General features: G+C 45.4%; 1 protein-coding gene across 1 annotated transcript; it reads right to left on the reverse strand.

Moving 5' to 3' along the window:
- Positions 1-3,242: 3,242 nt before the first annotated feature.
- polr2a (RNA polymerase II subunit A) lies at positions 3,243-15,982 on the reverse strand. The gene is made up of 29 exons (XM_080486343.1): positions 15,645-15,982; positions 14,800-14,932; positions 13,866-14,002; positions 13,605-13,778; positions 13,238-13,519; positions 12,988-13,149; positions 12,651-12,871; positions 12,425-12,557; positions 12,199-12,323; positions 11,758-11,968; positions 11,461-11,670; positions 11,209-11,377; positions 11,036-11,130; positions 10,728-10,931; positions 10,418-10,640; positions 10,144-10,327; positions 9,876-10,047; positions 9,673-9,778; positions 9,241-9,446; positions 8,887-9,150; positions 8,598-8,805; positions 8,371-8,471; positions 8,178-8,282; positions 7,905-8,087; positions 7,616-7,819; positions 7,294-7,480; positions 7,096-7,209; positions 6,856-7,005; positions 3,243-6,580 (listed from the first exon to the last, which is right to left on the reverse strand). The coding sequence occupies exons 1-29, from the start codon at positions 15,729-15,731 to the stop codon at positions 5,430-5,432; spliced, it is 5,901 nt and encodes a 1,966-aa protein (XP_080342469.1). The 5' UTR covers positions 15,732-15,982; the 3' UTR covers positions 3,243-5,429.
- Positions 15,983-17,075: the final 1,093 nt, after the last annotated feature.

The raw sequence follows: 17,075 nt of genomic DNA on the forward strand, positions 1-17,075 counted from the left end.
TCTCTTCAACTTGAATTGCCTGTTGAGTTATGCCATGATTCGTAAATGTCACCGTGGCAACCGAGCAGCACACGGCTGTGAGTCATACGTGGATTTCCCTGCTCAGAAGCAGCGACACGCCCGTCTGACGGCCAGGCGGCGGCGGCCCCCCTGCACTTATTTTAGCTGTGGGAAGGAGGAAACCTGTGATTCATCAGTTCCAACACGCGTTAATCTTCACGGATTAGGGACGGGACCAGACAGGTCCTGCTGCTGGGCCCGGAGACGATGTGTCTGGTCTTTATTCCAGTAGAAAAGTGGTGCAGTGGTTAGAACGCTTTCTATTCAGAGTGTGCATGTTCTCCCTGTGCCTGTGGAGGTTTTCTCTGGACACTCCTGCTTTCTCTGAAATATTGGCTCGTTTATGTCCCAGGACTTTATGTCCACTTTCATTTGTTTGTAAAGTGGAAATGATGCTTTTCTTCCTCCAGGTTTAAACATCGGAATAGTACTTTACTTTGAGTAGGAAAGTGTTTTTTTCCCCATCAAATTTTATTTTGAGATATTTTAATCTAATGAGGTTCACTCAGACAACTTAATGATTTTAATCCTGAGATCTTCTTTAGTTTTCATATCAACTCAAATGATTCAGTTTTTAACCGTTTTTTTTTTTTAAGTCCACTTTTCTTCTTTTTACGTCACTGAAATAATGTTTGTGTGAAAAGATTAAACATCAGAATCTAAGTTGAATTAATTAAATGGAATAATGTGTGTTGAACCGGTGACGTCAGCAAAAGCCCACCAGGGAACTTATATATTACTTTCACATTAAATCACTGTTAACATTTTATGTCAATAATCTTTAAAACACATTTAAGAGTGTTGTGTTGTATATTTTTTTGACCGTGACTCAGTTGGTAGCACGGCGTTATGGGATGTGGGATCAGTTGTGCTCCTTTGCATTTAAATTGTTTTTTTTAAATCCACTAACTGAGACACAGCATGAGGGCCTCAGCTGGATTTCTGAAGGTTTTTTTCTTTCATTTTAAAGTTTACAAAAGAATAATGCCTACGTTTTCAAAGAATCTAATAGATTTATAGGTAAAGTGGTTTAATAAACGGTGTAAAAGGTGTTCATATAGTATCTACCATTGCAGCTGTGGGTGATAAATGTTCTTATACAATAAGCTGTAAACAGTAAGGTTTTTTTTTTTGAAGGTTAATTTATGAGCTGATAGAAACCTAATACTTGGCACATGTAGAGTATGTCATGGATTCATGACCGTGAAGTTCAGTGTGATAATAAATACACATGCAGGTCAAGTTAAAGTGTAATTGGTTACATCAGGACTCTCTGTAGTGAGCGCCTCACCTTCACCTGACCTCACTCTGGTGTGAAGGTGGTTCCTCACATGGGTGACAATAGAAATTATATAAAACAATACATAACTGAACGACGCATTCAAATGATATTTATATTGCGAATGTTGAATCTAATCATTTCTTAATTCATTTCAACAATATATTCATTTTTGCAAATATATATTCACACATATTTCAAATAACAAGTATTAGGAAGGAGAAAGAAAGAAGGAAAATAAATGATTGTACCGGTCACTCATTTTTCATCAAATGTGTTATGTAAATTAGAAAAAGAAAGAGAACAATTCTCTGATATAAAAATGTCAGAATGGATAGTCTCTTTAGTCCTTCTCCATGTTGACATTATCCGTCAACCGTTACATTTACACACCTGACACAAATAATCTGGTTTTCCTTTTTGAACATTAATCTCTCCCTCCGAAACTTCACAGTATTTATCAACACTCTTTGAGTGTTTATTCCCCCCCCCCCCCAAAAAAACTAAACAAAACCAAAAAAATAAAGAATGCAAGAGACAAATTCTATAAGTATTTGCAGCAGGTTTGATTCCATAAAAGCAACGTTCGTACATTTCCAGCTGTGACTGCGGTAATTAAGGTCACAATGTGAAACAGCTGTGAGGCGGAGGGATACAACGCGTTGAACGTCTCTCTCTTCCAGTCAGATTATTCCGCAGGAACTAACTCTTGTATAGTCAAATAGAAGATTTTCCATTTATTTTCACATTTCATAACCCTTAACAAAAAAAATCCCAAACCTGGATCACATGTTGAAGATGTAGTATTTGAAAATAATACTGATTTGTGAATGGAAATAACTAAAAAAAATATTCTTACAAGTCAGAATGAAAACGTTAATTGAAATAATTATGTTGAAGTGAGTTGTATATTTGGTTTTGGAAGCAGTCGGTGTGTTACCTGTGAATTGTTCACAATCCGCTCTGAGACGCTCAAACTGTTTATACCTTCTGTTCAGGTGAGGTGGACGCACGATGTGCTTAGAGCTCCCCCTGCAGGAACTAGGGTGGAACTGGAAATATACTCTAAAACTGCAATCGGAAAAGGCATAGAAAATAATAAATCAAGTCAAAACTTTACGCATACAAAGGTAATAAAATAAATGAAATCTTTAATTAAGGGAAATCCTGAGCAGATAATCGTGTTTTAAGTCCTGATTTAAAAGAAGGGAGTGTGTCAGCAGGAGGTTTGTTCCACAGGTGAGGAGGAGGAACTAAAAGCTGCTTCACCTTGTTTCTTCTGACTCTGGGAACACTTCGAACCTCTTCCTGAGGACCTCGGGTATACTACAAGAAGGCCTGTGACCATTCAAAGCTTTATAGACTTCAACTTCAAAGTGCAATATCATTAAAAACTATATTTTTATCCCGATTTATAACTGTTATTTATTTTAAGAGAATTTCACAAAACACTGCTCTACACCTGTGGAACAAATATCCTGCTGACACATTCTCTTCTTTTAAATCAAAACTTACTAGATTGTTACTTGCTCAGGCTTCCATCAAACAATCGATTTTACTTATTAGGGTTATCTTAATAAAGGTTTTACTTTATTTATTCCCCATTTGATGAATTTCAGAACCACTTTTAATGTTTTATAATCCCGATCCCTTTAGTTAATCTTAATCGCCTTGCTTTACTGTCTTTCTTTGGGAAGTACTGTAAATTGTGTTGTCTGAATAGTGTTGAAGAAATAAATGTCTTATTCAATGATCCTAGATTGAGCAATAACTTTCCTCCAGTTCATATATATATAAAATGTATTAATATATCATTGTCATAAGCAAATAATTTGAGGTGTATCTGCTCTTTCAGAGGCGGGAAAGGTCTTTACATCAGCTGTAAATAAAAAGACAGCAGACATATAGTAAAACTTTTATTCGGGTTTTTCCAAGTCAAAAAAACAAACAGAACAAAGATACAGAGAACGAGATCATGACTTGATTTCTATACAGTGGCAACTTTTAAGTTAAACCTTCCTTTGCCCAGACGTGTCAAGTCTTTCCTCAGTTTGAAACCCTGCATCTCCTTCAGACACACACTCACACTCACACACACTCGTTCATTCATTCACTCATTCGCCCTGGGAGTCCCGACATCACGAACTGAGTTCAGACGGCAGGAATGGATGCAAAGCAAAATGGACTTAATGTGACGACATCGGTGGCTGAAGTCCGCCACAATATTTACCGAGTGCAAATACCAAACCTGCTTCATGGAAAAGGCCAGAAGGTTTTCACTCGAGACCGACTGGGCAGCAGTGTTTCACATAACTAGACACTTTTCAGAACAATAACAAATCAAATGTATGATGTATTTCCATCTCCTCAGGACTCCCAGTCAGACTGAAGCTGCCCCCCCCTCCCCTCCCCCCACCAAATCACAGGTACATACACTGGTAGATTAAAAAAAAAAAAAAAAGTTTACGAAACACTGACTTCAGAAAGGAGGATCACTTGTGGATGAAGAGGGAAGAAACCCAGCGAGTTCAGAAACCGTGTCAAATCATCAACTAGAACAAGGATATCTGCATTCTGATGAGGCGAAGAGAAAGCCGGCGAGCCGCGTCAAATCTGAAAGAAAGATCGCACTAATGTAGTGAGTAGTTTGGTTCTTTTTCAACTTATTAAAGAGGCCAGATCTCAGAGGAAGAAAGCGGATGGCAGGATGCCAAGAGTGTTGCATGGCTGAAAGAAGGAAAAAGAGCAGTGTGGAAATGACTTGGACTGAAAATAATAATAATAATAAAAAAGTTCTCCCCTCGCCCCTTCATCCACAGTTTATGAGCAAAAGGCTTTACAGAGTCACCAAAAGCAAACGAGAGAAACGCAAAAAAAAAAAAAAAAGATCAAATAACCTCAAATTTTCCTCTATTCAATTTCTCACACAGAATAGTAGTTAACTTCCTTAAATAAAGATTGAACAATCCGAATAAACTCGCTATCGGAAATGGAACTTAGATCAGCGACAAGTAGAAAGGGATTTGAACAGTTTCAACCTAAAGCTTGAATAAAATGTATTAACATGTGCTACTCATGCAAACGATGACGGAAGCAGCAGCAGCGTCAAACTAGAATCCCTCCTCCACATTTTCCTTCTAAATTAAAGGCAGAATTATTATTCTGAATATTCATTTTAATAGAAACATTTGACTTCCCAGTGTCGAGGGAAGAATAAATCTGGAAAAGTTTTTTTTTTTTTTTTTTGTCTTAAATTTTTTTTGCTTGTGACGCACAAAGTCTCCATGATGGCAGAGAACACGAGGATGCTGGTGGGTGTTTGTCGTGACATCTTTCAGGTCTCCGGGGTGTGAAGGAGGAAGAGAGGAGGGTGATGATGGCTACATACGTCTATGTAGTTCAGAGCGAAATGTCTTCTTTTCCCCCCCCATTTCATGCAGACCAGTTTCTCTGGTGCGACCCCGAGCCGGTGGCGTTTCACCAGCAAGAAGGTCTAACATGATCCACCTCGATGAAATATGCAGTAAACAAACCCTCACCTCTTCCGTTTTTCTTAGAGCTTATGTTTTAGTGATTAATACAATCCACTTAGCTTTTCAGGAAGGCTTTTGGCAATATGTACGCTTTCCCGGAGCGACTACACGCCCGCAATGTAGAGAATGAGAGCGAGACAGACTGGATGCAGCAACGCGCAAGTTTAAAAAAGGGGCTTTTTCTTCCCGTTCGTTCGCCACATCGTCCTCTCCTTTTCACTCCTTTTCTCTCAGTTTTGCTCCGACACCCCATGTGAATATTTAAAAAAAACTATTTCAAAAGGCAGCCTTTTTTTTTTTTTCTTCCTTCAGGCAAAGCAGTTCAAGTCTTTTCACATAAGTTTTGAACATTTTCGGGGGAGGGGCGGTGTTGTGGTGGTTAGAAGGTGGAGACCCCCTCCCTCCCCGCAAAATGATCACAGTTGGGTCGCCCGAGGCTCAGAACGCCGCCGCCGCCACCTCCAGCTGGTTCGGGTTGCTGTCCTTTGGTTGTCAGAACGTGAGGTGGCAGGCCCGCCCCCTCCCCTCAGCCGCTTCGCCGTCTCCGCCGCGGCGACTCAGTTGTTTTCTTCGTCACTGTCGTCGGGGCTGATGGTCGGGCTGTAGGTGGGGGAGGTGGGGCTGTATCCGGGCGACGTGGGGCTGTAGGTGGAGCCTTTTGGACTAGTGGGCGAGTACGTGGGGGAGGTGGGCGAATACTTGGGAGAAGTCGGGGAGTAAGTTGGGGAGGTGGGGGAGTACTTGGGGCTGGTGGGGGTGTAGGTGGGGGAGGTGGGGGAGTAGGTAGGAGAAGTCGGGCTGTATTTTGGAGTGGTCGGGGAGTAGGTGGGAGAAGTGGGCGAGTACTTCGGAGAGGTTGGGGAGTACTTTGGCGAGGTGGGGGAGTATTTGGGGGAGGTGGGGGTGTACTCTGGGGAGCTGGGGCTGTATGACGGGGAAGTGGGGGTGTATTTGGGGGAGGTGGGGGAGTATGAGGGGGAGCTGGGGCTGTAGGAGGGCGAGCTGGGAGTGTAGGTGGGTGACTGCGGAGTGTAGCGGGGACTGGACGGGGAGTAGGATGGAGAGGTGGGGGAGTACGAGGGGGAGGTTGGGGAGTAGTTGGGGCTGGTTGGGGTGTAGTTGGGAGAAGTTGGGGAGTAGGAGGGGGAAGTGGGAGAGTAGGAGGGGGAGGTGGGGGAGTAACTCGGCGAGGTGGGGGTGTAGTTCGGCGACGTTGGGCTGTAGCTTGGGCTTGTTGGAGAGTAGGAAGGAGAGGTGGGGGAGTACGAGGGGGAGGTGGGGGAGTACGACGGAGACGTGGGAGAGTAAGAGGGTGAGGTGGGAGAGTAAGAGGGTGAGGTGGGTGAGTAACTGGGAGACGTGGGGCTGTAGCTCGGCGACGTTGGGCTGTAGCTTGGCGAGGTGGGCGAGTAGGAGGGGGAGGTGGGGGAGTAAGATGGGGAGGTGGGGGAGTAGGAGGGAGACGTCGGGGAGTAAGACGGGGAGGTGGGCGAGTAGGACGGGGACGTCGGGGAGTAACTGGGCGAGGTGGGAGAGTAGGAAGGCGACGTGGGGCTGTAGTTGGGGCTGGTGGGGGAGTAAGAGGGAGAAGTTGGGGAGTAGGAGGGTGACGTTGGGGAGTAGCCTGGGCTCTGAGGGGTGTAGCCCCCAGGAGAACGAGGCTCGTAGGCAGGGGAGGTGGGGGAGTAGTTTGGCGACATGGCTCCACCTGAAAGACGAAACATGTTTAGAAAAGAAATACTTAGGAGTTCCTCAGGGATTATGATTGGGGCTACTTTAGTTACAACTGAATTAACTGTGTGTAAAAATATTCAATTCTTATAACTCAAGAAAAATCCAGGTAATTTATTGCTGCAGGGTTTAACTCTACTAGTTCATATATGATGGAAACAAAACACAACTACGACCGTAAATTTTAACCCAATTCATTCACACGACTTAGTTGGTCTGGTACTCTATCAGAAGGTTTCTGCAGTTACTAACCTGGAGAGGGGATGTAGGGACTCGCCGGGCCCGGAGATCCCGGGGACCCGGGAGTGGGCGACCAGGCCGGGGAGTAACCTGGAGAGAAGCCGGTGGCGTCTGAAGCCGCGCTGGGAGAGAAACCTGCCGCTCCGGGTGTCATGCCACTTCCTGGAGGAGGAGGAGGAGGAGAAACACCAAAAGGTCAGGAAAATGAAGATATGCGGAGTTTGAACACTGTGTGAGGAGAAAGACACTCACCGACACTGGGGGACCAGGCGCCGTAAGCTGGCGTGGCTCCGGTGTTCCAGGGGGTCATGGCAGGAGACATGCCGCTCATGGGACTCGGCACCGTGCCAAAGAACATGCCAGTGGCTGGAAATAGACCAACACAGACGTTTAATACATTCGCCATGCATACGAGTCTTCAAGAGGCTCGACAGACGTCTTTCCACTTACGTCCAGCCACACTGATGCCGGGGATGTTGGTCGGGATCTCCATGCCGTATTTACACTTCTCGGCGTCCAGCAGCAGGTCGAAGCAGCCCGTCCCCGCAGGGGCGAGCTGACCGAGCATGATGTTCTCCGAAACGCCCTTCATAGGGTCGCTCTCGCCGTGGGAGGACGCCTCCATCAACACGTCCACCTGGAGAAGGGACGCAAGACTTGAACTTAAGCACATCACTGAAGTGTTGAAGAGTAAACGGCAGGACAGATAGTTAACGTTTAAAACTTCAGTTTCATTTAATGAGAATCCAAACGGGAAGGAGATTTGTCGTACCGTCTCCTCGAAGGAGCACTTCATGAGCGGCCCGGTGTCTTGTCGGTTGATGCCGTGACGAGTGATGGCCATCAGGTGACCGCGGCTGGTCATGGTGTCGCAGAGCAGAGCTAAGTGGCGGTAGTTGACGTAGGAGCCGTCGAAGGAGATGACGTGGTACAACTCTCTCTCCAGGGCCTTTCGCACTGCCTCAATCCCCAACACCTGAGATCACAGAAAAGATCACATCAACACCAAGCCGAGAAATGATTGAGCTTTTGAGGGCAAACTGTTGGCGAGACTTTTGTACCGTGAAGATCTCCACGATGTCGTTGGAGGTGGTCCTGACGGGGTCGACATCCTTCTCACTGAGTACTCTCATGAGGCTCACGCCGTCCGTCTCCAGGATCCACTCCTGCAAGGCTTTGAACTCTCCGTCCTCGGTGATGATGATCTTCTTCTTATTGTCAGTTTGAGGCAAATGCATGTAGACCTGAAAGAGAACGGAAGAATGTGTATGAGAAAAAGCAATATTCCCGTTTTGTGAATCTCATCTAAGTGTTTGCTGTGTTCATGCTGTTACCTTGCTGATCTGCTCAATGCCCTGCAGAGTCATGTCCGTCAGCATGTTGGACTCGATGCACCGCAGAAACACGTCGTCGTCCATTTTGTCCACGACCTCCTCGTCCTGCGGGGTCCGGCCAAAGATGGGTTAGTAAAACCGCAGCTCGCTTTAGTGCATTTGTTTCTACGCTGAAGACCGCTTCACTCCTCACCTCTTGGAATTTGTTCTCATCGGTGTTCATGATTCTGATTCGCAGCACGAGCTTCTCAGCGTTGTCGTCATTGAAGATACAGTTCAGATCGTCTCCGAAACCTTTCACAGAAAACAAACACAAATAGATTGCATTACACAAGTGGTGTTATTTGATTTACAGGACTGTTTGGAATACTACGCAGCCGAGTCCTAATGAGTGACAAGTGGAGGACAAACGTGACCCACCTGTATTGATCTTCTCTGCGATCTGCTCCATGGTCAGTTTGCGGTCAGTCATGTGTTTGCGGTCGAGCTCGATGCGCAGCAGCCAGGGAGAGATGCGCGTCACATCAAAGTCGGGCATCTCGTAGTAGACGTTAACCCACTCCTGGTCCTCGGACACCACAGTGTTCTGGGGGTTGGGGTCGTAGTAGATGGCGGTGTTGGCTGTCACCTGGAGGGAGAAGCTCGTCCTCAGCACCAGTTTTCACAGTCAAAGTCAACATTTAATGCAACGAGACGATCTTTTTCTTACCTTGCGCAGTGTAGTGTGCTCCAGTCGACACAGAATGTCCTTCGCCCTCTCAGCGTCGCGTGCCGCCTGGCCGAGGAGGAAGACGGTCAGCGACGGTGTTTTGGGCCTCTTTGAGATGTTGATCAGCTCCTTCAGACGGGGCACACCCAGTGTGACGTTCTTGGCCGACACGCCGGCGTAATGGAAGGTGTTCAGGGTCATCTGAGTGGCCGGCTCTCCCAACGACTGAGCAGCCAGAGCTCCCACCATTTCACCTGGATGAGCCTGAAAGAGGAAGGCATTAGTGTGTCGTTTCTGAGGTGTTTTTTTTTTTTGTTTAGCTCTTAAGGCTACGCGTCGCTGCGTGAGACTCACAATGGATTGGTTGAACTTTGTCTCGATCTCTCCCAGCAGCCAGTCGAACGCCTCGGTGGACAGACGGAACTCCTCGGTCATGCGTTTGGAGCAGAGCGTGGAGCGCAGGTGGATGTTGAAGAGCAGAGTGGCGTTCTGCTGGGCCTGCCTGCTGAGCGGGTCTTCGCCGTTCACAATAACCAACTTCTTACTGAGATCATAAACACCTGCAGACACAAAAACAACCAGATAATTAAAGTAAAACAGTTTGTGATAACCACACAGATCCTGCAGCGTCACACAAAGCTTCTTACACAACAGGTCAGGATTTATCAGGTAGCTTTATGCAGCTTATAGACGTTCCTCCAGCTGGACCAAGACTTCCAAGCTTTACAGCTCCTGAAGCCATTGTGCAATTTAAAATCAACAAATGTGGGGGAAAACAAAACTTACCCTCGACCACCCTGAGAGGATTCAGGTCCGTCGGCGTTCGAGTGTTTATGCGAAAGATCTTCTGAGCGTTCCAAATCATTCTGGCAAGGTTGCATGGCAGCACCACCTGCAGGCGAGGATGAGCATTGCAGAAAGTGAGTCTTGATTTCAACCAGGCCGGTTAATAATCATTTTAGAGCAGACTTTTGGTGGCGATTCCACACCTTGCTGTCCCCAGTGGGGAAAATTGTCCGTAGGACCTCCCTGTCCTCCTTCATCTTATCAAACTCCTTCTCCAAAGCGCTTTGCACATGGGCGTTGGTGAGCACGTCTTTGACGACGTCTTCCTGCAGCATCCGCCTCAGCGCTCGCTCGTTGGTGCAATCAAACCGGAACCTTGACAGAGAAAATTAAGTAGAAATATTGGATTAAAAGCTGGAAAACATTATTACAGAATACAATTGAATTCTCTCCTTCAAGTATGTGACTTACTTCTTTTCAAAAGCCTTGTTTGAGGGTTTCAGTGTCGCCACATTTTGAAACTCCACGTTCTCTCCCGCCAGCCCATCCTCGCCGTAACGCAACTGCACCACCTGGTTGATGGAGTTTCGTACAGTGCCGTCGTATTTCACCATCACAGACTCCATAGATTTGATCAGACGACGCTGGATGTAACCTTGAAGGGGACGATTGATCGTTCGATTAGACACGTTCAAGATCACGCTGTGTATTCACAGGTTTTCCTCCGCAGACTGCCAGGACGCACCCGTCTCAGCTGTCTTGACAGCCGTGTCGATCAGACCCTCTCTGCCTCCCATGGCGTGGAAGAAAAACTCTGTCGGCGTCAACCCAGCCAGGTAGGAGTTCTCCACAAAGCCCCTGCTCTCAGGACCGTAGTCATCTTTGATGAAGTGAGGCAGCGTGCGGTGTTTAAAGCCGAAGGGGATTCGTTTACCCTCAACGTTCTGCTGCCCCACTACAGCAATAACCTGAACCGAGAGAAACAACAATTGAGATCATCTGAACCTTAAAACTTGTGCCGTCATATGGGAGCGTGTGGTAGCAGGCTCCTCTACCTGTGAGATGTTAATCTTTGAACCCTTGGATCCAGCCACCACCATGGATTTGAAGTTATTGTACTCAGACAAAGACTTCTGGGCAGACGATCCCGTTTTGTCACGAGCGTCGTTGAGGATACGATTCACCTGGTTCTCAAAGGTCTGCCGCAGCGTGTTACCGGGCGTTGGCTCCAGCTCGTTGTTGTGAGCTTTCTCAATGACCTGTTAGATGAAGAAAAAAATATCTTAATGTTTCAGACAAAACTGTATTAAAACAATATGCAACTTCCTGTGAGCGTTGCTCATTATACAAATATTGTTCTTACTTCTATCACATCCTGTTTGGCTTTCTTGATGGTGTTCTGGATGTCAAGGTACGTCTTAGCATCAGCAATGGAGTCACCAATACCAATGGAATGACCTGTTGGACAACAAAGCAAAGACTCAATATTTGTAACCTCATGAATGACACAAGTTACATTTGCTTGGGTTTTCTTACCCTCGATGAGCAGCCAGTTGTTGACCACAGTCTGAATGTTGGAGTAGAAAAGCCTGGTGATGTCGTGGCCCATCTCCAGGTAGGAGATGTGGACGAGGGAGCCGGCCGAGGTTCCCAGAGACTTCTTACACAGGATGCCCATGATTAACTCACCGTTCTCCACGATGACCTGCAGGAAGGAGCTCACGGTCAGGTTTACATATAATCAATGTCCAGTCACAACGTCAACATGATCTCCTCCAGTCTTTGTACCTTGGTGTCACCGGGTGAGATGTGTTTGTAGGGGCCGCTGTCCTCGTCATCGGGGTGGGTGCTGTGCGTGCGGATCACGTTAATGTGTCCCGGAATGATAAGACTGAAGATCTGCTTGCCTGTCCACAGAGGCCGGGGTTTGAGGATCGCCGGTTGAGGCATTTTTCCATCCCAGGTTGAGAGGAACATGAGGAGATTCATCACTTCACCCTGAGATAGATATTAAACAGTTATTAAAGAAAACTACATAATCATGAAAGACCAAAACCTCTTGTGATACTAGAACAACCTCCTCACCCTCTCTAAGAAGACGTCTCTTTTGGTGAATTTACGGACAGCCGTGAGCGTGTCCTGCACAATACCCATAACGGGCCTGTTGGACTGAGGCGTGACAATCATGCGAGGCACCATGGCCAGCTCCTGGATCTCTGCCCGGGTCTCCAGAGACTGCGGCAGGTGGAGATTCATCTCGTCCCCGTCAAAGTCAGCATTGTACGGGGTGGTGACACTGGATAGAGGCGATTCAATATCAGAGGGAACTCTAGCTGTTTGACAGTGACTCGTCTCAAAAATGGGGGGGGGGGGGGGGGTGACACACGCACAAAAATTGTGCAATAAACAAAAAGTCTGGAGTCATTGGACCCACAAACATAGCTGCTATTCAATGCATTTAAGTGCTGAAAATGTTTTACCGTGAAAATTTCTAAATGAGCACAAAGCCTGATCGTCTTATCTCACCTGAGGTTGAGTCGAAAAGTGGACCACGGCAGAATTCGGACTCTGTGTCCCATCATGGACATTTTATGTAGTGTAGGCTGCCGGTTGAAGATGACGATGTCGCCGTCACACATGTGTCTTTCAACCTGCACAGAGGATTTTGATCAGGATTGAAGTGAAACATTTAGAAAAGGACATTGTGGTATCCGTATCACAGGTTGCTAATACACCAAATGTATGGTCGTGCCTTGTAGCCGATCTGCAGATGAAGGTCACTTGGTTTTGGGTGGAATCGCAGGTCGATTCTGTCTCCGCTGTCACGGATGATGTATTTGGCTCCAGGATACTGGCTGTTTCCTCGTCGCACCAGCTCCTGCAATCTAAGACCGAATAATACATCAGTCAAATTCACAGACAATTTCAGAAAGTGTTTTTTTGTTTAATTCGTAATATTAGGTTTCGCTGTGAAGTACCTGTCGATATTAAAGGGTGTGACGATCTCTGGGAAGGTCATGTTTGCTGCGATGGATCGCGGGACGCCGACTTGGTCGATTTGTAGATTGGGGTCTGGTGTGATGACGGTTCGAGCGGAGAAGTCCACACGCTTACCCATGAGGTTACCTCGCACTCGTCCCTCCTTCCCCTTTAGTCGCTGTTTTATGGATTTGAGCGGGCGGCCGGACTTTTGCATCGCCTGGAAAGACGACAGATTGCTGCAACTGAGCAATAACATTGAAATACACCACGACGATGCGACAATAGTAAAAATGTAGTTGGTTTGCCAAAAAAAACCTAAAAAAACACACATACCCTGGGCAGGCCTGGCAATTCGTTATCCACCATGGTTGCCACGTGAAACTGAAGCAGCTTCACATCCTCGGCGATGACGTGAGCAGCGGCACCACTCTGCTCATTCCTTCTCAGCTGGTTGTTGATCTTGACGATGTCGGCCAGTTTGTGGGTCAAGTCGTCCTTTAAAACCATAATTCAGAAGTTGCCATCAGTGTGTCGACCTACATTTTAGAAACCAAACACAGAGAGTGGGATTGTTTCACTTTACCTGGTTGCGAGCGGAGCCCTGCATGACGACCGCAGGCCTCACAGCCAGCGGAGGCACGGGCAACACTGTCACAATCATCCACTCTGGCCGGGCAAACTTCGGGTCCATGCCCAGGATGACGTCCTCTTCATCTGAGATGCGCTTGAAGATCTCATGCACGCGCTCGGGACTCAGCAGGATTTTCTTCTCTTGCGAATCCTCGTTGACGTGCTTCCACTCGGCGTACAGCTCCAGACCGGTGCGTCTGATGCGGGGCTGGTAGCGCCCACAGCCGCCGTGGCCCTGAGTAAGGTAGAGTGACGAGGAAAGATAATTAGAAAATAGGCTGACCATAGGTTACCAACAAGAGGACTGTAAAAGTAAATACCTTCTCCTTGGTGAGGTCCTCCTCAGTCTCTTGTTGTTCCATTCCAAATTTGTTGTCCATCTCCTCTCCTCCTTCGCAGATGTTCTTTCCCTTGCACAGCTCGTACACGTGGGTCAAGCGCTTCCTGGGCTGCCCTTTGGATTTCCCTAGGATATCTTTGATCTTGGGATTGTTCTAGACATAAGAAAAATGAGAAAAATTTAAGCAATGAAAGGGACATCAGGATGAACATATGTGCTGTAATGTGGAATGTGTACTTACGGAATCCACTAATAGCTTGGAGCAAAAGAAGCAAACACATCGGAGAACCTTCATTATCTTTGCAATGAAGCCGACGTGGAAAACTGGCTTTGCCAGTTCGATGTGTCCAAAGTGTCCAGGACAGTCTGTCATGTTGCCTGAACGAACAAAAACCATGATAATTGTATACATTGCAGGGTTTGGCACAAGTATATATTTTACTCACGTTACACATATAAACAAAAAGAGTTAGCCTGAGTCGTCTTTCACACAAAGAGTGGACTGGAAACTTTCCCAATTTAAAATGTAACCTTGTTTCATAACCTATGACCAACTTCTTTGGTTGTTTTACTGGTTACATAAATGTGGCAGCCTGTCTCAAAAATTGGAAAAATTTAATTATCAAATAAAATTCAACTTCTCTACAGAGGCAAAATAAATTCTGCTACACAAGGTATGCAAAGCTGAAAATTATTTTTCTTTTTTAATAATTCTTTGAACTGAAACGTGTGTGTTTACATAAATAAGAGTGAAAGCAGAAGATGTGCCTATATTCCACACTCGAAGTAGACATTTACTGAAAGAATAAATGTAAATAAGTTTACTAAAATTTTGCGAGTAAAGAACAAATAACCTAAACATGCTGCATGCAGATGAATAGGATATGTTTTCGCAGTTTATTGGGATTTATTCGGAAACGGTCAGCCGTTAACGTCCCAAAATCTAATCGATTGGCCCTGAGACGATGACAAATCATCTCTGAAACTTTAATGCAATTCGGGCAAGCAGTTTTTGCGAAAACTTGTTATAATACTGTACATACATACAAACTAATAAATAAATAAACGCAGACAAAAACATAACCTTCTCGATCAACTTTCATTGTCAAAGGTAATTATTTGATATTTTCAAAATTAATAATTTCCAGGCCTTGAAAGCTGTAAACACACTATACCTGCACATGTCTGACATCTTCCACTTCGTTCAATGACTCCTTGTCTTGGGTCCATAAGGCCACCAAGCTTTGGACGTCCTCCTTCTGTTGTTTCGGGGTATTTAATCCCCCCTTCTGTAACCGACATCCGTTTCTGAGGAGAAGCACAATTTCAATGTAAGTTGATTACACAATAAGCCAGCAGCTGATAATCAAGTCATGTGCCTTTATAAGAATCCACCTCATGCAGCAACCAGTGAACTTAATAAATCATTCAAAGTCATGAAAATCATGTCACGTTAAAAGAAAAGAAAGTCATATTGTAACCAGCACACAGGTTGGCTACTGTGGTAAACTTTAATTGCATAACGGTAATGACATAATACTCTATATTCATATATAGGCACGACTCGAAATTTTCACTGAAAAATAATAATTTGACTTCGTTGTTGAGAGCTTTTTATTCGTTTATTATACGAAGAAACAATATCGTTCAATGCGATCGGACGATAAATCAAAAAGACCACACACGCTAAAGCTAAAGAAACAAAAACCTTCACTTAATAGGGGCCGATATGTTACAGTGCGATATTAAACATGGGGTTTCATTCATGAAAGAGCGTGGAGTCTTTAAAAAAATGTTGTGCTTTAAGTTTTTCAAACTTCCTGAAACATGCTAGTTAGCTCTAGCTCCAGCACGACAACGCTAGCTAGGCTAAGCTAACAGCAAGAGCCTCCCATAGTAAACAAACCAGGACTCTGTAACATGTTAAAACCATACGATTAGTAAAGTAACTGCAAGAGCAATGTGTGATTTCCCAGTAAATTCGTATAAAATAAACCCACTCCCCGAAAAGAAAACCTACAAGCTCATCTGGGCTGATGATGCCGAATTGAACTCTCTTGATCGTGCGCAATGGGCATGCGCTGTCGCCGGAGGGCGGTCCGGGCATCCTGTCTATTCAAAGAGACGCGTCCTTCCTCGGCACGCCGCTTTGTGAGCAGGAACAGCCTTTAAATTGTCACCACGACTCCGGCCAGGCCGCCAACGGTGACCGGAAAGTCTCCGAAGGCGATATCCTAGGGACCCCTGTTGTCGGTTGCCTTTGGAGCCGTTATTTGTATTTTAATCCTAAATATACTGGCTGTCGACTGTTCCCCTCCCTTTTCCTGATCTACACTCTGGAGCGCTCTCAGCGCTTCTGAGCGTGAAGCAGCCCAACGCTTGGTTTTATAGACTGAGCGCCTACTACGGGGTTACACACGCAAAAAGTCAGGGGCCGGCTCTTCGGAAGGTGGGACGTTGAGCTTGGTAGTAAAACGCTCATTGGCCATTCAATGCAGTTATATGAATAATTAATTTTATCTGACGTACAGCCAATGAAAATACACGTTTGTCTTTTCGAACTAATCAGAACGAGAGGCGGGTCTTAATTTAATATGGATTCACTCCGATTGGCTTTGTCAAACCCAAGTAGGCAGTGCTTTGTGTATTTTGCATGCAAACTATAAATATTCAACTTAAACTCATCGGATTGGCCGCTCTTCTCATTAATATCAAGTAGCAACGAAGAGCTGACCAATGGCGTCGAAGAAATGAAGCTTCTTAGAATAAATTCAACAAAACCCGCCTTCTTTCCGATGTTTCCCGAGTCCGGCCGATGTGAGTTTCTTCCCTCAGAGCAAAAATAAAAAAAATCTCTGTTCTGTCGTTCGTCTCGCTCTGGATCAGCCTGGGCTCTAAGAAAAGAGGCTCAGGGCTGAGGCCTGTTCAGGTACCCGATCAAACAGGACAAAAAGGTCGAACCACATTGTATTTCCAAACCTAAAACATTGTATAAGGGATTATCTTCAACGTGAGTTAAGAAATACGTCGGCTTTTTGGGTTTTTCTCAAGCGGTGTCGTGGATCTCTGGGACTTTAATGCAAGCCTCGGACTCGACTGCGAGGGACATCCGCGCAGGGGACTGGATTTTCAGCTCGCCTTTTAGGAAAATCTCGGTGAAGCCTTGACTGTTTACTAGACGCTTATTTTTAAAGGAATTGAGCATTTTTTTACATTTGTATATTATGTGTGTGATATATGTCAATGCGTAATGTAGATTTACTGATGTTTTTTGTCAATTTTGTTCTAAAAATTTGAGAGACTGTCGCAGGCCACGTCTCGAAAGCAGAATGAAAAGCCACGGTTTTGGCGGTGAAGTAGCTTTCGTTGCTTGACTAAATATATGAAATAACGACTTGATCTACTTTAATTGATCATGATTCCGATTTATTACTCTGTAATTTCTATGTGC

The sequence above is a fragment of the Lipophrys pholis genome (genome assembly GCF_963383615.2).
Source record: "Lipophrys pholis genome assembly, chromosome: 18".
Taxonomy (NCBI): domain Eukaryota; kingdom Metazoa; phylum Chordata; class Actinopteri; order Blenniiformes; family Blenniidae; genus Lipophrys; species Lipophrys pholis.